Consider the following 21,459-nt stretch of genomic DNA (forward strand, 5'->3'; position numbering starts at 1 on the left):
CAATGTGAGTTGATTTTGTTGGAGCAAAGTTGGGGTAAACCTTAAATTTGAAGGGTATTAAGTGTAATTTTTTCTTAAATAAAGGGTATATGGAGCAAGTTGGCACACCAAATATCAAGTTGCATCAAATAGGTAAGCAAGCTTCAAGCAGTGCAGTAGAAACTGTAGAATAAAAACGTGAAATGCCCAAAAAAAGGGCAAAATCATTAGTATCATGCGACCCACGATATCATTGGTCCAAAAGTTTCACTAATGCTGACGTGGCCCTATCCCAGCAGACCAAGTCGACCAGAGAGACACGGACCAGGCCACAGCGGATCTTCGCGAAGCACGTGCTGTCATAACCTCCTAATTGGGCCACAACCTCTGTGGGTCCCAGCGCACGTGCAACTTACTCGGTGCAAAAAAAAACTCTTACATCACCCAATCTACGGCACACCACGACCCACGTGGGCCGCGTCCTAGGTAGCGAAATACATCCTGGATGTACCGGATCATAACCCACCAAACCTCAGAAACGCAAAATTAGCGAAAATTAAGAAAAAAAGGAAAGGGGAGGGAGAGCGGCGCAGGTTAACTACAGTGCGCCGCTTGTTGTCCAAAGTCCCTCTCTTGTTGTTATGTTTACCCTCTCTACCACACACCACCCTCCTCTCTCCTCCTCCTTCTCGTTCTCTGAACAGAATTGAAAAATATATAAAGAAAAATTAAAAATTGATCGAGAAAACGAAAACCAGAGAGACAGTGTGTGTGTGAGAGAGAGAGAGAGAGAGAGAGACAAACGCGCGAACGACAACGAAGCCCAAATGAAGCAGCACCAGAGCTCGTCGACGACGACGTCGTCTGAGGCCGTACCATCGTCGTCTTCCGCATCGACTCTAACGGACCAATCACAGCCCGCCACGTTGTCGTCGAATTCGACAGCCTCCGGGTCGTCCGAGAAGTCCCTATCGATACCGGCGGCGGCGCCGGAGGACCTGGCGGTGGGGTCCAGGGACGGCGGAGGGGCGCAGGAGACCGTGACCGTCGATCGGAGAGGCGAGTACTCGGCCGTGTGCAGATGGACGGTCCAGAATTTTCCGAGAATCAAAGCTAGGGCACTGTGGAGCAAGTACTTCGAGGTGGGAGGGTACGATTGCCGTTTGCTAATATACCCTAAAGGAGACTCGCAGGCTTTGCCAGGGTACATCTCCATATACCTCCAAATCATGGACCCGCGGGGCACGTCGTCGTCGAAATGGGACTGCTTCGCCAGCTATCGCCTCGCCATCGTCAACGTCGCCGACGATTCCAAGACCATTCACCGCGACTCCTGGCACCGCTTCTCCAGCAAGAAGAAGTCTCACGGTTGGTGCGATTTCACGCCCTCTTCTACTGTCTTTGATCCCAAATTAGGTTATCTCTTCAATACCGACTCCGTTTTGATTACCGCCGATATTTTGATATTGAATGAGTCCGTTAATTTCACGCGAGATAATAGTAGTGAGCTGCAGTCGTCGTCCGCCGCAGGGTCGATGATGTCGGCCTCCGTGGTGGCCGGCCCGGTTTCCGATGTGTTGAGTGGGAAGTTCACTTGGAAAGTGCATAACTTTAGTTTATTTAAGGAGATGATTAAGACTCAGAAGATAATGAGCCCGGTGTTCCCGGCTGGGGAGTGTAATTTGAGGATTAGTGTGTACCAGAGCTCGGTGAATGCGGTGGAGTATTTGTCAATGTGTTTGGAGAGCAAGGACACTGACAAGACGGTGGTCTTGTCTGATAGGAGTTGTTGGTGTTTGTTTCGAATGTCGGTGTTGAACCAGAAGCCCGGGTGCAATCACATGCATAGGGACTCGTATGGGAGGTTTGCTGCTGATAATAAGAGCGGGGATAATACGAGTTTGGGGTGGAACGATTATATGAAGATGTTGGATTTTGTTGGGCCAGAGTCGGGGTTTTTGGTGGATGATACAGCAGTGTTTAGTACCTCATTTCATGTGATAAAGGAGTTTAGTAGCTTTTCAAAGAATGGGGGATTGATTGCAGGGAGGAGCAGTAGTGGCGCAAGGAAGTTGGATGGGCACATGGGGAAATTCACTTGGAGGATTGAGAATTTCACAAGGCTGAAGGATCTTTTAAAGAAGAGGAAGATAACGGGTCTTTGCATCAAGAGCAGGAGGTTTCAGATTGGGAATCGGGACTGTCGGCTCATTGTTTATCCCCGAGGTATGCATCTCTATTGCACAGGAGAATTCTCGGTTGTTTTACCTTTAATGATTGGTTGTAACCATTGATAACTCTTTCTTAGTGTGAATTTAATATTTAATGTGTTGCAAAGTTATGAAACCATGTGATACATCATTCTCATACAGATATTTGAGGACTAGTAGTACCTTTATCCTAATTGAAAATGGTTTTACATGTCCTTCACTATAATCCCACCACTTGAACGTATTGGAGCTGCATCTGTAGTTACTTGGCATCATGGGCCACTGCAAATCTGGTATGTATTAATGCTATCAGAGATACCATAAGCCACCATAGATTGCATCTTTTGTTTATACTCTGATCATTGTGCTCAATGAGCTTTGTTGAGGCAAGCTCATTTTGTTAATAGGACTGTGTATGTCAAGAAAATTTTGATTTTCCCTACAGTGAAACATATATTTTTAATGTGATAGAATAAAATTGCTTAGCTCATGCTTGAGAGAGTGAACTGATGAAAATTTTCCATATTTTTGGTGGTATCAGGGCAGTCTCAACCACCATGCCACCTTTCAGTGTTTCTTGAAGTTACAGATTCACGGAACACTTCCAGTGATTGGAGTTGTTTTGTGAGTCATCGTTTGTCAGTTGTGAACCAGAGGATGGACGAGAAGTCTGTCACAAAGGAGTCTCAGAACCGCTACTCCAAAGCTGCAAAGGACTGGGGTTGGCGTGAATTTGTGACGCTTACTAGTCTCTTTGATCAAGATTCAGGGTTTCTTGTTCAGGACACTGTTGTATTCTCTGCAGAGGTCCTTATATTGAAAGAGACATCAATAATGCAGGATTTAACCGATCAGGATACTGAGTCGAGCAATGCTGGTTCCCAGATGGATAAGAATGCGAAAAGAAGTTCATTTACATGGAAGGTGGAGAACTTCCTGTCTTTTAAGGAAATAATGGAGACCCGAAAAATCTTTAGCAAATTCTTTCAAGCTGGTGGATGTGAGCTTCGGATTGGTAAGCAGCTGTCGTGCATTTTCTCCACTGAAAAAGGTGGTTTCAGTTGTTTGCATTTCTTAATCTTAACGACAGTATGTTTGTCCTTGATGCAGGTGTATATGAGTCCTTTGACACCATATGTATTTATTTGGAGAGTGATCAGTCGGTTGGTAGCGATCTGGATAAGAACTTCTGGGTGAGATACAGGATGGCTGTCGTGAATCAAAAGAACCCTGCCAAAACTGTATGGAAGGAATCTTCTATATGCACAAAGACTTGGAACAATTCTGTTTTGCAATTCATGAAGGTGTCAGATATGTTGGAAGCAGATGCAGGGTTTCTTGTTCGTGACACTGTTGTTTTTGTTTGTGAAATATTGGACTGCTGTCCTTGGTTTGAGTTTTCAGATCTAGAGGTTAGTGTTTACAGGCCTGTTTCAGTTATACACTGCCTTTATTTTTGACTAGGTTTCGTTCAAACTTTAGCATGCCAACAGACAGTCTGCCTGATGTTGAAGTTTCTTCATTCTTGAATGCTGTCCAATCTTGAGTCTTGAGATAAGGATGTTTTTTATTTTCTGGGAAGTTTTGGGTGGCTTTTCATTTTCCACTTCTTAGCTAACATGGTTTCGGATATATTCATGAAGGAGCTATCATGGGTCGGTTGATGTAAGTTAACGTGTCTACTTGGTTTTTATTATTTGCATAAAAATGTAATTTAGATTTAAGGTACAACTACATTTTTTGACCTTATCAATGTCTCTGTCTTGAGCTGTAAAAATTCAATTGTCAATCAGTAAAATTCATATTATATCTTTTGGCTTATTATTGATGCAAAATAATTTTACTAAAAACAAATGTTGAGCGTTTCTACCCTTCTGCCCTTTAATGGTGATTGCCTATGCTTGTATTCATGTGCATTTTGCACTTCAGGTTTTCGCTTCAGAGGATGATCAGGATGCATTGACAACAGATCCTGATGAACTCGTTGATTCTGAAGATAGTGAAGGAATTGGTGGTGACGAGGAAGATATCTTTAGAAACCTGCTTTCTAGAGCTGGATTTCACCTCACATATGGAGATAATCCTTCACAGCCACAGGTTACTTTACGAGAAAAGCTTCTGATGGATGCTGGTGCCATTGCTGGTTTTCTAACTGGACTCCGTGTTTATCTTGATGACCCTGCTAAAGTAAAGCGCCTGCTTCTTCCAACCAAGCTTTCGGGTAGCAGTGATGGAATGAAGGTCTTGAAGAATGATGAATCTTCCCCTAGTTTGATGAATTTGCTAATGGGAGTCAAAGTTTTGCAGCAGGCTATTATTGATTTACTTTTGGACATTATGGTTGAGTGTTGCCAACCTACAGAAGGGAGTTCTAATGGTGATTTGTGTGATGCAAACGCAAAATCTCCAGATGGAAGTGGAGCTGCTAGTCCACTGCAATCTGATAGAGAAAATGGAGCTGCAGAATCTGGGCATTTTCCTTTATATGAGAGATTGGATACCAGTGTTGATGAAAGTAGCAGTGCTTCAGCTGTTCAAAGCTCTGACATGAATGGGATTAGCATACCTGGGAAAACTCTTCCCGGGCAGCCAATTTGCCCCCCAGAAACATCTGCTGGGGGTTCGGAAAATGTGTCCCTTCGTTCAAAGGTACAATACTTTGTTGCTCAAGTTTTTATATACTTTTCTTAAGTAATTGTACTGAATGTTTGAAAAAATTGAATCTTAGACCAAGTGGCCAGAGCAATCTGAGGAGCTCTTAGGATTGATTGTAAACTCACTGAGAGCTCTAGATGGAGCTGTTCCACAAGGCTGTCCTGAACCAAGACGTAGGCCTCAGTCTGCACAAAAAATTGCTCTTGTACTGGATAAAGCTCCTAAGCATTTGCAGCCAGATCTAGTTGCTTTGGTGCCCAAGTTGGTTGAGCATTCAGAGCATCCACTTGCTGCTTTTGCACTTATAGAACGACTTCAAAAGCCTGATGCGGAACCTGCGTTGCGGACACCTGTAAGATTTTCTCTGAAGGCACATTCATTTACATTTACTTTTTGTTTATCAGGGATTATATCCTTTTCCTGGACATGTTTATATATATATATATATATAAGCATCTTTGATTCATATTCTGATTTTGAGTGTACACTAGGTTGCATATGCGTGTGTACTTGGTATGTATTAGTTTATTTGGAAAACAGTCTAGGTAGCATGTGCATGTTTGCTCAACTTAGGCTTTTGCTACATTGTTCTTCTGTAAGTTATGTTTATCTTGTTTCCCAGGTTTTTGGTGCTCTTAGTCAACTGGACTGTGGCAGTGAAGTGTGGGAACGAGTTTTATCTCAATCCTTCGAGTTTTTGTCAGATTCAAATGATGAACCTCTTGCTGCAACCATAGATTTCATATTTAAAGCTGCATCCCAGTGCCAACACCTACCTGAAGCGGTATGCATATAGCATGTTCTGAATTTTTATTACTTTATTATATTATTCTTAGCAACCCCCCAACCCAAATTATTGTATTTTTACTTTTGACATGCTTAACCTTCTCTGTTCACCTTTGTAGGTCAGATCTGTTCGTGTTAGGCTAAAGAGTTTGGGCGTCGATGTTTCTCCTTGTGTCCTTGAGTTTTTAAGTAGAACTGTAAATAGCTGGGGAGATGTTGCTGAAACCATACTCAGAGATATTGACTGTGATGATGATTTTGGTGACAGTTGCTCCACAATGCATTCTGGGCTTTTCTTGTTTGGTGAACATGGGTCTACTTCTGAAAGGTTTCATTTGATGGATGAGCAGGCTTTCCGTGCTAGTCATCATTTTTCTGATATTTACATCTTGATTGAGATGTTGTCCATACCTTGTCTGGCTGTTGAAGCCTCTCAAACATTTGAGAGAGCTGTAGCTCGTGGTGCCATTGTGGCTCATTCTGTGGCCATGGTTTTGGAAAGGCGCCTTGCTCAAAGGTTAAATCTCGATGCTAGATTTGTTGCGGACAATTTTCAGCAGACAGATGCTGTAGTAGAGGGAGAAGCCAATGAACAGCTGAGAGTCCAACGAGACGATTTTACTTCAGTTCTTGGTCTTGCTGAGAAATTGGCCCTCTCTAGAGATCCTTGTGTTAAGGGATTTGTGAAGATGCTCTACACATTATTGTTTAAATGGTATGCTGACGAGTCTTATCGAGGGAGAATGCTAAAGAGACTAGTTGATCGTGCCACTAGCACTACAGATAGTAGCCGTGAAGTTGACCTAGATTTGGATATATTGGTGACTTTGGCTTCTGAGGAGCAAGAAATTATTAGACCAGTTTTGAGTATGATGCGGGAGGTTGCTGAACTTGCAAACGTTGATCGGGCTGCTCTTTGGCACCAGTTATGTGCTAGTGAAGATGAAATTATTCGCATGCGTGAAGAGCGGAAAGCAGAAATTGCTAATATGGTCAGAGAAAAAGCTGTTATATCGCAAAAACTGAGTGAATCTGAAGCCACTAGCAATCGTCTTAAGGTACTTGTTGTCTTAACTGGTGATATGGCTAGGATTAGCACATCTTGTTAATTCTTTTCGGAGAATATTAGAATTGATGCATGTCATGATGTGGCAGTCTGAAATGAAGGCTGAGATCGACCGCTTTGCTCGAGAAAAGAAGGAACTTTCTGAACAAATACAAGAAGTTGAGAGTCAGCTTGAGTGGCATCGCTCAGACCGAGATGATGAAATTAGAAAGCTCACTACAGAGAGGAAAGTGCTTCAGGACCGTCTTCATGATGCAGAGGCACAAATCTCTCAGTTGAAGTCACGAAAACGTGATGAATTGAAGGTATCAGATTACTTTTTATTCTTGTCATCTATAATGACCTCATAACCTTTTATCATAAGCTAGTTATCTTATCTGTTTGATATTTCTCTCAGATGGTATCTTCTCTCTCCCGTCTCTGGTCACTTGAGGCCTCCAGCAATTGCTTTTTAGTTTTTAATGTTTTAAGTGTATTTTTATTATTAGATGCATCAATTTTTTTCTGCATGCCATTTGAGTTTTGGACTTTTGACAATTCTTTTGATTCTGAAACACACAGACGGAATGTAGTGGCCATACTTGAAAATTACTTTTGGGTTGATCCTTTACTGATAAAATATATTTTTATTTGACGTTTGTGTCTTGCTTTGTATTAGGATGCATTTTTCTAACTACAATTAATGAATGTGACAGAAAGTGGTGAAGGAGAAAAATGCTCTGGCTGAAAGGTTGAAGAGTGCTGAAGCTGCACGTAAAAGATTTGATGAAGAACTTAAACGGTATGCCACAGAGAATGTGACCCGAGAGGAAATTCGACAATCTCTTGAGGATGAAGTACGGCGGTTGACACAAACAGTGGGACAAACAGAAGGAGAGAAACGGGAGAAGGAAGAGCAGGTTGCTCGGTGTGAAGCCTATATTGATGGGATGGAATCAAAATTGCAGGCCTGCCAGGTTTTTGCCTCAACAGAGCCTATTCCTTTTTCCCCCCATATTTTTTGTGTTTATGATCTTCCTCTTTTGTCTTCTAATAATTTGCTTTTCACCAGATGCAGCTAGTTGTGGTGGTTGCTTAATTAACCTTCCAATTGTGATTTATCTTATATACTGAAGAATACTAGAATGTTTTTACGCCAAAAAAAAGAACACTAGAATGTGGTTTGACTAATGCGTCTCTTTATCTCTTGCAGCAATATATTCACACCCTTGAGGCCTCGCTTCAGGAAGAAATGTCCCGGCATGCCCCTTTGTATGGAGCTGGTTTGGAAGCTCTATCAATGAAGGAGTTGGAGACACTGTCACGCATTCATGAAGAAGGGCTCAGGCAGATCCATACCCTTCAGCAGCGTAAAGGCAGTCCAGCCGCCAGTCCTCTTGTGAGCCCTCACGCCCTCCCACACAATCATGGGTTATATCCTGGTGCACCCCCCCAAATGGCTGTTGGGTTGCCGCCTTCACTTATCCCAAACGGTGTTGGGATTCATAGCAACGGGCACGTGAATGGTGCTGTTGGACCTGTCGGACCCTGGTTCAACCATTCTTAGATGCTGGGGTCATAGCTTTCTTTGTGGCGGTGTAGGCATTCATTCACCCAATGGGATTGGGTGATATTGCTATTTTTTGGAGTTATTTATTGGCATTTTGACTGTTTGAACTGTTGGAACCCGAGTGGGAAAAAGAATAAGATGGAAGATGGAAGATGGGAGGGGTGGGTAGGGTCTAAAATGAATGTGAGGAAGTAGTGAGTCCAATAGAACGAACAGTTGCAAATGCCAATACTCATTTGCCCCCTTTTTTTTCCCCTTAAAAAGTTAATTATAGGCTTTTTGAAAAATTTTGTTAATTATGTGCTTAATTTACTTTTCAAAGCTTTTCTCTTATTCTCTACCACTTGAATCTTGACTCGATCTTATGGCCATCCAACTGTTTGGAGGTGATGGAGTTTTGGTCGAAGTGAATCGTAATTCTGACTTTCTGAGTTTCTGATTTGGGTTTTGACTTTTGAGCAAATGCTGTTGAGTATTCAGTTCTCTTGCTGTTGTCGGACTGAATCAGAATCGTGGATTAGGCAAAATCATGTTAAATATATGCTTCGTAGAAATAGGTTTCTTGTTTGCTAAGCAAATGTCACCCAAATTTGGTCTGATCCGAGATTTGGGCTTATATGGGGCAATACAGACTACTGTCCTGCGGGCCATGAGCCGTTTCCTTTGAAAGTAATCAACGGTTAGGTTATGACTCAGCTGGAATTAGGATAATGATAACCACCAGATGGATATAATCGCATTATCTTTGACCAAATTTCTAGCGTACCGTGAGGGGTAGAAAATATAATTAACACGCTTTGGACCAAAAAAAAAAATGAAGCTTGAATAGTCACAAACAGTAGCCGAATTTGCTACGTTGATTGGAAAGGTGGACAAGTGTTTACATGCAAACTTAAATCAGGTGGGTGACTCATAAACATAAACAATTACCATTACTAATTTATACTAAAATCAAAGTGTTTAAAATTCATGGCCCACGCACATCAAATTCGTGCATATTTATGCAAATGCTGATGAAATAATTTTCGTTAATGTAAACACCAATTAGTATTATGTTTAAACTATAGGGAATAGGCCAAATAAGGGGAAATACATATTAAATAGAAGAAACAAATCAACAGAAGCATAGATTCTTGGGCAGTGGTTGGGTCACCCCACCCCCCAAAAATGCTTGTTCGGCAGTGCAGGCTCAGGATCGAAACCGTTCATTTTTTAGATCATCTATTAAAGATTATCTCTGCAAAAAATCAATTCAATTAGAAATCGTTTAGTTATATAATTGTTATCGAATAAATAGAATAAATAGACAATTTGGTCAAGAAACTACTTTTTTAATACAAATTGTCTATTTATTCTATTTATTCGATACAATTATATAATTAAATGATTTCCAATTGAGTTGATTTTTTGTAAAAATTATTTTTAATAAATGACGATTTCGATCTTGAGCTTGCACCGCTGAACAAGCATTTTTGGGAGGGTAGATGTATATGGAGATCACCCCCGGGGGTGACCCAAGTATTGTGGACCTAGATTCTTTAATGAGTGAAGGGTGACAAGTTTGAAGCTTATCAAATTGGAGAGGACTATAATTTGGTGACATGTGTCACTCATTTAGAGGAAGGGTGTCCTTAATTCCATGGCAAGAACAAAGAAGGGACCCAGGAACATAGGATATTATGTGGAAGCAAAATTTATTGTGATTATCACGATGATTAAGTGGATAAGAAATAATCAAATATTAAAAACGTGGCTGATAAATCTCATTTTGACTTTCTGTACGTGGAGATATTATAAAATCATTACGAAACTTTCAATGAATTTTCTTCCAACCAATCTCTTCCGGAAAAATTAATTCGCAACCTATATATATTTAAGCTACTTGCTCTCGCACTCTCATTTCACAAACCCAAAATAGCGACCTTGTTTCTTAAGAAACTGACATCTTCTTGATTCTACTTCTACTCTCTCTCTCTTTGTGTCTCTGTCTCTCATTCAGGCATTGTTGGGTTGGTTATGAACTGAGCTTAACTGTTCAACTAAATATATTACATTACCACGATCAGTTAGATCCTTTGGGCTTCTGCTGCAGCCTGCAAGCTGCTGTTTCTGTTTCTTTAATATTTAATTAGTTTGGAGAAAAGGACAAATATCGCAACATTAATTGTAGTACTGCAAGGTACACCGCCTTCGATCATATTATATTCCTAAGAGATACTGATATTTATTATTTTCTAATATAGGTAAAATCCACATGTATCTCGTCTCTATCAGAAAGTAGAGAGATAGTGAATCAGTTGAGATAGAGTAAAAATTGTTTTTAGTATTACTGAATTTTTTTTTTGGTTGAACTATTACTGAACTTTGGTATCTAATTATTCGATATTATCATGAAAATCCTATTTAATTTTGTTCTTATTTTTTGGCCGAATTTGTTGCATTATTTGTGGTAATGGTGCATGTCCGTACGTGTTGAGTTGTTTGGCCAGCACAATTTTATGTTCGGCTATTCAAGCTTTGTAAATTTACAGCCACAAACTCTTTTTGTATTTTTGGGATCTTTTGACCAATTATTATGCCTCATGTTTTGACTCTCTCTCTCTCTCTCTCTCTCTCTCTCTGTGTTGTGTGCAGCATGAAGAAAGTTTGTTGGCCTTACTTTGATCCTGACTTTGATAAGTTATCGGAGAGAATATATGGCCCTGCGTAAGTAATCTTTCCAATTCTCTTGAAAAACCCTGAATTGATCTTTCTCCATTGCATGTATGGTAGGGCCCATTTGATTATTTTACAGAGACAATAATTATCAGCCGTTTGATGGAGCAACCTTCCCTATTTTGCTTTGCAGTTGTAGAGTATCCGTTGACAATGAAACCATGGAAGATTGCACAATTGTAAAGGTATGTATGTATGTATATTATTCTATGTATGTGTATGAAGTTGATGTTCATATGATGAGAATGATCAGTATGTGGTGGTGGTGCAGGTGGATAGCGTGAACAAGCAAGGGCTTCTCCTGGAAGTGGTCCAAGTGTTGACAGACATGAACCTCACTATCACCAAAAGCTACATATCTTGTGATGCAGGATGGTTCATGGATGGTGTGTATATATATGCATTCATTCTCTTTCAGAATATTAATTAAATTTTTCATGCATCATTTACTAATTAATTAAGTAATTAATGACCAATTATGCTTGCAGTTTTTCATGTCAAAGATGAGGATGGCAACAAAATTACAAACCAGAATGTCATTGACTATATCCAACAGGTAATTTGGTTTGTAATCAATTCACGATCAATGGTACTTAATTGGCTCATTACATTAAGATGATCGAATTGATGAAAATAGGAAAATTCTCTTGTCACATTATGTTAATAGTGTTGATTTTGCTATTGAGATGAATTCTAGTTAAAATGATTTAAATTGACAATTTGACCGAATATATATATATGTGGGCTTTTAGCATGCAATGTATTAATAAGTTGAAAACTGAGTGCAGGCCTTAGGCACAAGTAGATGTACTCCAGACTCGGCCCAGACTTATGCCAACAACAACAATAAAAACGCTAGCGAGCTCACCACCATCGAAATGAGCGGAACAGACCGTCCGGGTCTGTTCTCAGAGATAGCGGCCGCCTTGGCCGACCTCCACTGCAACATAGTTGAAGTCCATGCATGGAGCCACAACGCCCGCCTGGCTTGCGTTGCTCAAATATCCGACCAATCCACCGACACCCCGATTGACGACCCCAGCCGCCTGGCCACCATTGAAGACCACCTCGTGACCGTCCTCCGGGCCACCACTGCGGCGAGCCCTTGCGAAATAGAAGCCAACCAGCAAGAGGTGAAGACCACAGGGTTTCTTGGAGGAGACATTCAAGGCACCATGACTATTGTGGAGCGCAGGTTGCATCAGCTAATGCTTTCTAGGAGGGACTTTGATGGGCCTGGGCCTGGGCCTGCAGCTTCTCATTGGCCCACAAGCTCACCCAGGACACCGTTTGGATTGGACCTTGAAGAGGAGAGTAGGAAAACCAGTGTTTGGATAGAGAGCTGTGAGGAAAAAGGGTATTCAATGGTGACCATAGAGTGCAAGGATAGGCCGAGGCTCATGTTCGATACTGTGTGCACTCTCACTGACATGCACTACGTCATTTTTCATGCCTCCGCAAGTGCTCAACAAGGTTTTGCCTTTCAAGTACGTATATATTATTCTCATGCATAAAATTTATTATAAAAATCAACAACTTAAATTAGAACCCAACATATAGAATTAATTTGTTGATTTTTTTTATAGATTTATAACAATGTTTTTGGATACCAGGACTAATTAATTAACTCATATTGTTCTAATAGGAATATTTTATCCGACATATTGACGGGGATGCCTTATGTACAGAAAGCGAGAAGCAACGAGTTATAAAATGCTTAGAGGCAGCTATAGAGCGTCGGGTTTGTGAGGTAATCAAGTAGTACTGTCACATCAATTGAGATTCAAAATTTTAGAATTTATTTTGTTTTGATAAGTAGCCAGCCTTAATATATTTCTATTTGTACACATATTTGCACAGGGGATTAGGCTAGAACTGTGTGCAGACGATAGGATGGGGTTGCTGTCGGATATAACTCGAGTTCTAAGGGAGAATGGACTCGCTGTTGTTCGAGCAGATGTAGCAACTCAAGGAGAGAAGGCCATAAACGCTTTTTATGTGAGGGACATTTCTGGAAATGAAGTACTGGACATGGACTTTGTTGAGTCCATGAAAAGAGAGTTGATGGGCCCAAACCCAATAGACCTTCAAGTCAAGAATGACACCCAGATGATCAGATCACCAACCTCACTTGAAAGGTCTCATTATTTCTCTAATCTTGGAGACATCCTCAAATCTCAGATTGAGAGATTATCTCACAACTTTGCTGCTAAGATCAAGTAGTGATTAATTAATCAATTAATGGATGCATCATGTACATAAACCCAAGTAGACAATTGCCATCTTAGGCCATTCTATGGATCAAGGCTGGAATTATAATTTTTTTTTTTTTTTTAAAGATGAAAGAACTAGAGCTTGTATATATCTAGATATTGAATAATCATTTCTCTAGGATTGTAAATAATTAGGATTCAACAATTGTGCAGAGGCCATTTATCAAACTAAGCTACCCAGAGCTATGAGGTTTGAATGGTTTGTACATAAATAATCATGCACAAATTAATTATTTTCCTTTTTTTTTTTTCATTGTGTACAAATTGTATATTTGGCAAATTATTTATATTATCATCAAGTTTAAGATCCTCACGCTTCTAAAAGAGATGTAAAGAGATGTAATCAGTAATATGGTCAATAAAATGTGACAAGCATTACTTAGAATGTTACATTGCTCAAGAACATGTGACCAATTTGCACACTTCTAGATGCCTATATATATGTGGTTTTTCCAGTACACTATAATTCTCAATATTTGGGAAAAAAGAAGAAGAAAGAAGATGAAAACAATCTATGCAAGTCTAAGGTTGATTCTCCTAAGCCATATGGAGTGCAATATCATATGAAACATATCAAATCTCTTAGCAGGTTGGTTCAACTCAAAGTGTCTCCTCACAACCCTCAAATTGTCCTTAAGCCTCCTATACTTCACCTCCGGAACTGCCATCAACACCTCTTTTAGACTCTCAATCTCTGAAACCTCAATCTTGATAGAAAACGCCTCCCACCTCAACACATCGCTAAACGGCAGCGCATAGTGCTCGGATATGATCACGGGCACGCACTCGGCATATATGGACTCCACAATTCTTGGGCTGGCCACTTCGTGCCCACTGGGGCACAGACAGAACTTGGACCTTAGCATCATGGAGTAGTAGTCCAGGTGTTTTGGGAGGTATTCGAAAACCTCAAGGTCCGGGTCGCGGTTTTTCCAGTGGGCCAAAAGGATGGGCCTTATTGGGCCGTGGAGCCCACCGGCAAAGAATGCTAAGATCGGACGTGGGGTGTGGGGTGGTGGTGGTGAGATGAGTTTGGGGGACACGTGGCCACCGTAGAGGTTGATTTCAGGGAGGCTGACGTCTTTTTGAGGGTTGAAACCTTCGGAGGTGTTGGCATTGCAGAGGACTCGGATTGATGTGTTGTAGAGGAATGGGTTGCCAGCTGACGCATGGGGAGCCTGAAATATAATAATTGGACAAAATATGATAAACTGCTTAATATATATTTTATTTCATCATGATCAGAATTAACATCCAATTACCCTTTATGAATTAGTGTGTAATTCACAATTGTTAAAAGTAGACACAAACAGCTAGATAGCTACCAGCCTACCACATACGTAGAGGTTGAATTTTCCATGACCCATGCAATTAAAATGATCTTTTGCTACATGCCCTGTTGAATGCGTTGAAATTGGTGGCCCTTTAAAGCCTAGCTACAATATATGTACTTGTACACTTCTGTTTGTTTCTTTTTTTGAACAAATGCTTAGACTCTTTACGTATAAGTAGTCTCTTTCTTTTTGGTTTGTGTAAACATGTAAGTCCAATTTTGGAAGCTCCACTACGGTCCCAAGACTTTTCAGCCTCTGCGTACGTACTTTTATGCTATCCCATGCTTCAAGTTTCAAACTAAGAAACTTGAAAGTGGCCGGAACGTCACTATGGCTAACCCAAAACTACCCAAGCATGCTAAAAAAGCACCAACACAAAAGAGCAAGAAGAAGAAAAAGAAATCAAAGGCAGAGAGTAAATCAGAGAAATGAGAGAGAGGGAGAGAGGTTGTAACTGACCCAATCATGACAAGCGAGCATGAAGTGGTCCGCGCCACGAGTAGTATTCCAAAAGGGGTATTTTAGAGAAACCACCCTGACATAGTCGGACACAAAGTGCTTGAGAGGAGTGAGGTCGTAAGAGAAGGGCTTGTAGAGGTACTTAACCATCCAGGTGACGCTGAAGGGCATGAAGTAAACGTGAGCCCGCTTCGGGTTCCGGGTCTTGAACCTTTGACCCGCTGCCCCGTTCTCCATCTCGTGTATGAACCTCCCTTCTATGCTGTATATGTCCTTGCATGGCCCGTCGTGACTCATCGGTGGCTCCCCCTCTGAGTACACGTACACCTTGAATTTCTTCTCCATTTCAACGTAGCTCCTGCATATTAGACAAGGGTGGATATGCTAATTTATTATCAATCTATCATCTACGAGTTGTTACATCCATTAATATTCAATAGCCAAAACTAACTTTATCTTAGAAAGTTCAATGTTCTAGTATAAGTATGAGGATACTATCTACTATCTAGTTAAGCAACTATGTGATTTGGGCAGCGTACTCTGGAATGTCATAATTAATTAATATCCTATAACCTAGGTTGGCTTCCAAGTTAAATCATTGACTGTGTCACAGTGACATCGATCGGCATTAGTTAATTCCTACGTACTCCTAATTATTAATCATAGCATAATCAGAGTCCAATAACAATAGTTATGAGTCTTATGACTGATTAATTTTTTTTATAAATTACATAAAAAATAATGCAGTACTCTTTGTACTCCCGATAAATTTTCTTGCATACCTCTAGGGGAGTGCAAATAACAATATTGTAAATGTGTTTTTTTTTTTACACAATAAAAAAAGTTTTCTATTAGAATGTGATTGGGTAAATCCCCAAAAAATAAATTAAGAGCCAATAAGCATTAATACTGATTATGTATGCTAAAATGCATGCATTATACATGGTTGATTATCAGCACAATATAAAGTCATTTACTATAAGAACTTAGAAATCTCCATTTTTAATTCTTCAACTCACTATAACAATTTGTTGGGAAAGTGATATGATGATCATTAATTTATGTCAAATAATCTCAATCCCATTTAATGATTTAACTATTTTCTCCAGGTGAACTTCAATTGTCCCCAAAAGCAAAAATAGAAAAAAATAAAAAATCAAAGCAGATATATAATATATATAGAGAATATTTGATGAGTTGGAGAGTTGGAGGGCCCAAAGTTGAGTAATAAGTAGCAACGCGGCTTTTTTGGGCAGCAATTGAGTACTTGCTCAGTGAGTGTGCGCTATGCAGGTGATGAATGAGTGAGTGCGCACTTCACTCACCTACGCATCCTAGACATAGCGCGAAGCGGTGACTTCCAAGCAAAGCATGCAACAATATATTCAAATCAAAAGCTTTTGAGTTTTGACGCTTAATTTCCTTATATAGTCAGTTTTTCTTTTCAATTCATTATCTGAAATATTAGAAAATGGACTAATTAATTAAACAAGGGGCTTACTCATAAAATGCGCCGGGGTTACGATACACAACTCCGGAGGGAACGTAAACGTCGTCGTCGTCGTTGAAATTTGTTGACGAAGTACGGTTTGGACTCGAATTCGCTGCTCTGCGAATTGAAGCTCGCGCTCGCGCGAGTCCTTGTTCGAGCTTTTTCTCTCTGCTCCGTATCGGTTTCGGGACTTTGCTCTGTGATCGATGAATATATATCGTCAACACAAACGAATATTACAGATTCCATTTCAGAGACGGTTTCATTTTCATGTCTGAATTGAGGCAAAACTTATTCGGAAATTAAACAAAATGAAAAAGCTAGAATATACATAAAATTCAAATCCGATGAGCGAGAGAGAGAGAGAGATGATGATGATGATGATCGAAACTTAATTACCAGTAGATGAGTTCGGTTTGTGATCGGTTGGTTGATGTGAAATTGAGAAGTAGAAGATCGATTGGAGCTGGCGTGATGAATCTGATGATCAGAGTCGGTGGTGATCTTGCTTCGCAACTCAACCAATGGAATCGATAGAGGATGCTCCAGCTGTTTGGAATCGGAGAATCTCATCGTAGTACTATCAAAACCGCCATAAATCACCAAAACGGCGACGATCGACGCAATGCAGAGCACAGAGACTACCGATTTGGAGTAGTGTCCACGGAAACTCTCCATCTCAAAACTCTGGTAATTTTCTCTCTCAACTGTTTGGTTGCCGCGATTTCGTTTTCGAGGGAAAATTTTGAAGGCCAATAGAAAATGAGAGAGAATACTTGTTTGGACGCTCTCGCTCTCTTTGAATTTTGTGTTTTCCGAAAGTGAAGTGTAACTGTGTAATAATGAGCAGTGTGAAACAGGGGAGGAAAGAGCGCAATTACGAATTTGCCCCTGGTATCGGTTATTAGAGAAGCCGATCACGTGCTGAAGGGTAAAAGTTCGTAAAACCATACACGTGACTAGAAGACGAAAACTTGGAGGTTGTTTTGCGCTACATAACTAATTTTCCCTCCAAACTTCCAATTTTGTATAGTTATTGACTTTTTTGGTTCTTTCTATTTCCTCAAATGAAACCATTTATTCCCATTACCAAATCTGCCACCAGAGCCAAACTACCTACTAAGTTTTTGTTGACACATGTTTGCTAATTGGTTACTTTTTATATGGTAATTTGTTGTTTTTAATTTACTAGTTCACTCTCTTTAACATATTATATTTATAATTGCTTGATTTTTTAAACTTTTAAAATAAAGAACAAAGGACTTCCATGTAATTTGTTAGAGCATAAATAGGATTCCATATTTATATTTATGCATTTCAAGTCATCAGAAATAACTATAAATAATTACTCGATCACTATAGAGTAAGGAATGTTCATATTTTAAGACATTTTTCAAAGATTTTTCTTATAAAAAATTAACCAAATTAGAAACTGTTTAGCTACACTTTATCTAACATACTGTATTTATCTGCATAGTTTGGGTGGCCAAACAATTACAGATTTGATTGATTTTTTACAATGACGACCCTTAAGAAGGGACTTAAGAAATGGACGATTCTGATCATTGAATTTTCAGCTTTGTGGTTGCTGGGTGGTTAGGTGAAAGTGAAATTGTCCGCTCTATGATAAGCGAGTGATCATTTCCAGATATTTATAACTTTTTATCACTTTGTTACAAAATAAATGAACGGAAGAGGATCTGACCCATGATCATTTGGTATACATGATTCTTCTGGTAAATAACCACTACAACATTTATATATATAATCTCTTTCTAATATAAGTCATAACATTTAATTTATTTTTTCTAAACACCAATTCTCTCTAGCTATACTATATATACTACGTACTATCCTAGCTAACATGAATGGGGGATAAAGAAACTGTACTAATTGTACACAAACCCCAACTGGGTACACACACACACCAATCAGCGCAACAGCCTTAGATTAAGCCTCCTGAGCCACACTGAGTGCATGACCATGTGCAACATATCGAAGGGCTTGGCAGGCCGGTTGACCACAAAGTGTCTCTGCACCTGCATCACCCCCTTCTGCTTATTCATATACTCATGCACAGAAACTGTTTGTAAAATGTCCTTCAGCTGCGGTATCTTCGCCACCGGCACGTGAACTGAGAACTGGGTCCAATCAAGCACATCGCTGAAGGGAAGAACATAAGAGTCAGAAATGATGACCGGGACACAGCCTGCGTATATGGACTCCACCACTCTCGGGCTCGCCACTTCGTACCCACTTGGGCACAAGCAGAACTTGCTCTGGCCCATTAGAGCTGTGTAGTTTTCGCTCTCGGGGAGGTAGTCGTGGACTTGGATTTCCTCGTCTTTCTTCTTCCAGTGCTCGAAGAGAACCTTTCGGACGTCGCCGTGGTCGCCACCGGCGAAGAAGGCGAAGATTGGCCGGTTTTCAGGAGGGTGGAGGAGGAGGGGAGGGCCGAGTTGTCCGAAAGGGATTTTGATTTCGGGGAGGGAGACATCGCGAATCGCTTGGAAGCCTTCGGAGGAGTTGGCGTTGCAGAGGACTCGGATGAAGTTCTTGAACAGCTTGGGGTGGGCAGCTGAAATGTCCGGTGCCTGAAATATAACTTGTCAATTAAACTATATCATTAATTATAAATCCACATTGACTGGCCAACCAACTACCACTAAACGAATCGCTAATTGGTATCCTTTTCTAAAGTTGCTACAACAATAATTCACATCATACACAACAAATTCTTTAACTCTATGGATGAGTTATAATGTCATGTGTAACACATTTATTTGTCAATCACATTTCTCACATAGGTAGGACCGTAGTATGTAATTGGGTTCCATCTACTGCATGAATGTATGTGCTGGAACGAATTTTAGTTTCTTGACTATGTTAATGCATGACTTTATGAGATATCACCAATTTTGAATAATGTTAGAAGAATCATATTTTTCTGCACGAACTAATACCTAATCATATGATGTGACAGTTATTATGTACTCCGAATGTAATTTGTAAACGTACCCAATCATGACAAGAAACGAGAAAATGGTCAGCCCCATTGCTCCGGTTCCAGAATGGATATCTGTTGGATATGACAGCAATGTAGTCGTTGATGATGTTCTGAAGGCGTATGCGAGAGTAGGTGGTGTAAGGCCTGTACACATATCTCACGATGTTGACCACACTGATGGGGAGGAAAAACGCCAGCGCCTCATCGGCCTGTTTGGCTGAAAATGGGCTGCTGCTCCCAACACCCAACTCGTCCATGAACTGCCCTTCAATGGAGTATATGTCGTTCATTGGCCCTTTGTGCACCAGCGGTGGCTCTCCTTCTTTGTACGACCAAATTCGGAACCTCTTCTCCATCTCTATGTGGCTCCTGACCATCATAAAATTAAGGGTCAGATGAGTGTCTGCATGTCCCTACTTCAAAATGCAATATTGTCAACTTGTGCTGAAAATTAAGAAGGCTAGCTGCAGACCTATTGACACAGATCTGGAACTAAAGATAAATACCATTTTGCCATTTTGGTGCCTGCCCTTGAATCCATAGATGGAGTCCACAACTACAACTACTTATGCATGAAGAGTCACATGCATGTAAGAGTATACAAATTAATGCACTCATGCATGCTTACTATTAATGTCTTCCCTATGGCACACCTGGCTTAGTTAATCTGGGACCATTAAGTAGCTAGAATGGTTCTTAGTCCTTAAAAACCTTGAATATGTGCTGGTTCTTGGTTGATTCGTAATGGGGAGGGAACCAGGATACTTTTCTGTTAAGGCTAATTTTTCTGAGGGCTTTTCTTCAAGGGTTAGAGGCTAGTTAAGGTTGGGCGTAGGGTGGCTAGGATCAATGGTGGACACAAGAGTGACAGTTCGATGAAAAAGACTCCTTGTCTTTAGCTTAAGAACTACTTGTTCGAGGAATGGGGAAAAATAGTTAGTGGGGTCAATTGAACCATCAATGATGCTTGTGGTTGGGTTTGTAAATTTTTTTCTCTAACAATAAATAGTAATATGACTAATATATAAGAGGGTATTTTGAGAAAATAGTGTATTCACCCATTTCATGTAAGTTTTCATCCACCACCCCAATTAATGGCTGAAATAAGCATTTTGGATAAGCGCTAACCTAGCCAACTCATAGTTTTGCCACTATTTATAACCTAACTGCTATATCTATATGAAATTATTGTCCAAATCAGTCATATATAACTTTCCTCTCATAATACTCATATGAGTCTCTTCGATCATCATATAATTTCACAACAATCTCGTATAATGTCACATATATACAATAACTATTGTGCATCTACAAACTATCCATCCAATATTTAAGAATAGAAATCATTTCCTATGCCTATCGGACGGAGACCAATGGACCATACAAGAATCCCCTAGTACTGTAAGTCAGAATGCTTGTCAGTTTAAGAATCTAAGATTGTGACAGCTCAAGGAGCATAATAAAAGAACTGCAACCAAAAAGTCCAAATCTAAGTGCAACATTTCTAAATCGTTTATGAATCGAATATATATATTCATTGAATTATTAACCAATATAATGCATACTGCAACCTATGAAAATTAGTGCCAGAGCTGTGTGTAAACACGAAAGAGGCAAAAACCCATTTACTCAATGCCTATGGTCTGCCACTACATCACCATGCTATGTAATAAGGCTACCTCTTGGGAACCCCAAAACTTGAATGACTATGCTTCCTCATAAATGAACTCTAAATTTCACAACATTTTGTCATTTCATGGGTAATTAAGCTGCTTAATTGCCCTCTAATTCAAAATGTCATTAATTTCCAGGAAAGTAGCATCTGGTAGTGGTCGAGTTGGTGGCGATTTGACTCAAGAACTCGGATAAATTTAAATTGAAATTAAATTAATGAACAGTCAAAACAAGACTAAGTCCAAGAAGAGAAAGTAGGA

General features: G+C 40.1%; 4 protein-coding genes across 4 annotated transcripts; 2 read left to right on the plus strand and 2 right to left on the minus strand.

Moving 5' to 3' along the window:
* The first annotated feature begins 630 nt into the window (after window positions 1-630).
* LOC147279183 (TRAF-like family protein) lies at window positions 631-8,634 on the plus strand. Its single transcript, XM_086249728.1, has 10 exons — window positions 631-2,205; window positions 2,731-3,204; window positions 3,300-3,601; window positions 4,119-4,838; window positions 4,918-5,196; window positions 5,467-5,628; window positions 5,750-6,688; window positions 6,786-7,001; window positions 7,392-7,652; window positions 7,889-8,634. Exons 1-10 carry the CDS (start codon window positions 807-809, stop codon window positions 8,240-8,242), a joined length of 5,106 nt encoding a protein of 1,701 aa, XP_086105854.1. The 5' UTR covers window positions 631-806; the 3' UTR covers window positions 8,243-8,634.
* A 1,630-nt stretch (window positions 8,635-10,264) lies between these two features.
* LOC147279184 (ACT-like superfamily protein) lies at window positions 10,265-13,419 on the plus strand. Its single transcript, XM_086249729.1, has 8 exons — window positions 10,265-10,424; window positions 10,880-10,951; window positions 11,094-11,145; window positions 11,232-11,346; window positions 11,449-11,516; window positions 11,749-12,447; window positions 12,606-12,710; window positions 12,821-13,419. The coding sequence occupies exons 2-8, from the start codon at window positions 10,881-10,883 to the stop codon at window positions 13,181-13,183; spliced, it is 1,473 nt and encodes a 490-aa protein (XP_086105855.1). The 5' UTR covers window positions 10,265-10,424; window position 10,880; the 3' UTR covers window positions 13,184-13,419.
* Window positions 13,420-13,745: 326 nt separating this feature from the next.
* Window positions 13,746-17,196, minus strand: LOC147279185 (Exostosin family protein). The gene is made up of 4 exons (XM_086252281.1): window positions 16,926-17,196; window positions 16,528-16,720; window positions 15,027-15,384; window positions 13,746-14,411 (listed from the first exon to the last, which is right to left on the minus strand). Exons 1-4 carry the CDS (start codon window positions 17,194-17,196, stop codon window positions 13,746-13,748), a joined length of 1,488 nt encoding a protein of 495 aa, XP_086108407.1.
* Window positions 17,197-18,449: 1,253 nt separating this feature from the next.
* LOC147279186 (Exostosin family protein) lies at window positions 18,450-19,894 on the minus strand. The gene is made up of 2 exons (XM_086252415.1): window positions 19,537-19,894; window positions 18,450-19,112 (listed from the first exon to the last, which is right to left on the minus strand). Exons 1-2 carry the CDS (start codon window positions 19,879-19,881, stop codon window positions 18,450-18,452), a joined length of 1,008 nt encoding a protein of 335 aa, XP_086108541.1. The 5' UTR covers window positions 19,882-19,894.
* Between the last annotated feature and the right edge of the window lie 1,565 nt (window positions 19,895-21,459).

This window comes from Dryas octopetala, chromosome 7 (genome assembly GCF_963921425.1).
Source record: "Dryas octopetala chromosome 7, drDryOcto1.1, whole genome shotgun sequence".
In the NCBI taxonomy this organism is placed as follows: domain Eukaryota; kingdom Viridiplantae; phylum Streptophyta; class Magnoliopsida; order Rosales; family Rosaceae; genus Dryas; species Dryas octopetala.

Coding starts and splice junctions, on each gene's coding strand:
- LOC147279183 (XM_086249728.1), top strand. CDS start 807: ATGAAGCAGCACCAGAGCTCGTCGACGACGACGTCGTCTGAGGCCGTA. Junction 6,689..6,785: donor CCACTAGCAATCGTCTTAAG/GTACTTGTTGTC, acceptor ATGATGTGGCAG/TCTGAAATGAAGGCTGAGAT. Junction 7,653..7,888: donor CAAAATTGCAGGCCTGCCAG/GTTTTTGCCTCA, acceptor TATCTCTTGCAG/CAATATATTCACACCCTTGA.
- LOC147279184 (XM_086249729.1), top strand. CDS start 10,881: ATGAAGAAAGTTTGTTGGCCTTACTTTGATCCTGACTTTGATAAGTTA. Junction 11,517..11,748: donor TCATTGACTATATCCAACAG/GTAATTTGGTTT, acceptor AACTGAGTGCAG/GCCTTAGGCACAAGTAGATG. Junction 12,448..12,605: donor AACAAGGTTTTGCCTTTCAA/GTACGTATATAT, acceptor TTGTTCTAATAG/GAATATTTTATCCGACATAT.
- LOC147279185 (XM_086252281.1), bottom strand. CDS start 17,196: ATGGAGAGTTTCCGTGGACACTACTCCAAATCGGTAGTCTCTGTGCTC. Junction 16,721..16,925: donor ACCGATCACAAACCGAACTC/ATCTACTGGTAA, acceptor ATATTCATCGAT/CACAGAGCAAAGTCCCGAAA. Junction 14,412..15,026: donor TGCTCGCTTGTCATGATTGG/GTCAGTTACAAC, acceptor ATTATATTTCAG/GCTCCCCATGCGTCAGCTGG.
- LOC147279186 (XM_086252415.1), bottom strand. CDS start 19,881: ATGGAGAAGAGGTTCCGAATTTGGTCGTACAAAGAAGGAGAGCCACCG. Junction 19,113..19,536: donor TCGTTTCTTGTCATGATTGG/GTACGTTTACAA, acceptor GTTATATTTCAG/GCACCGGACATTTCAGCTGC.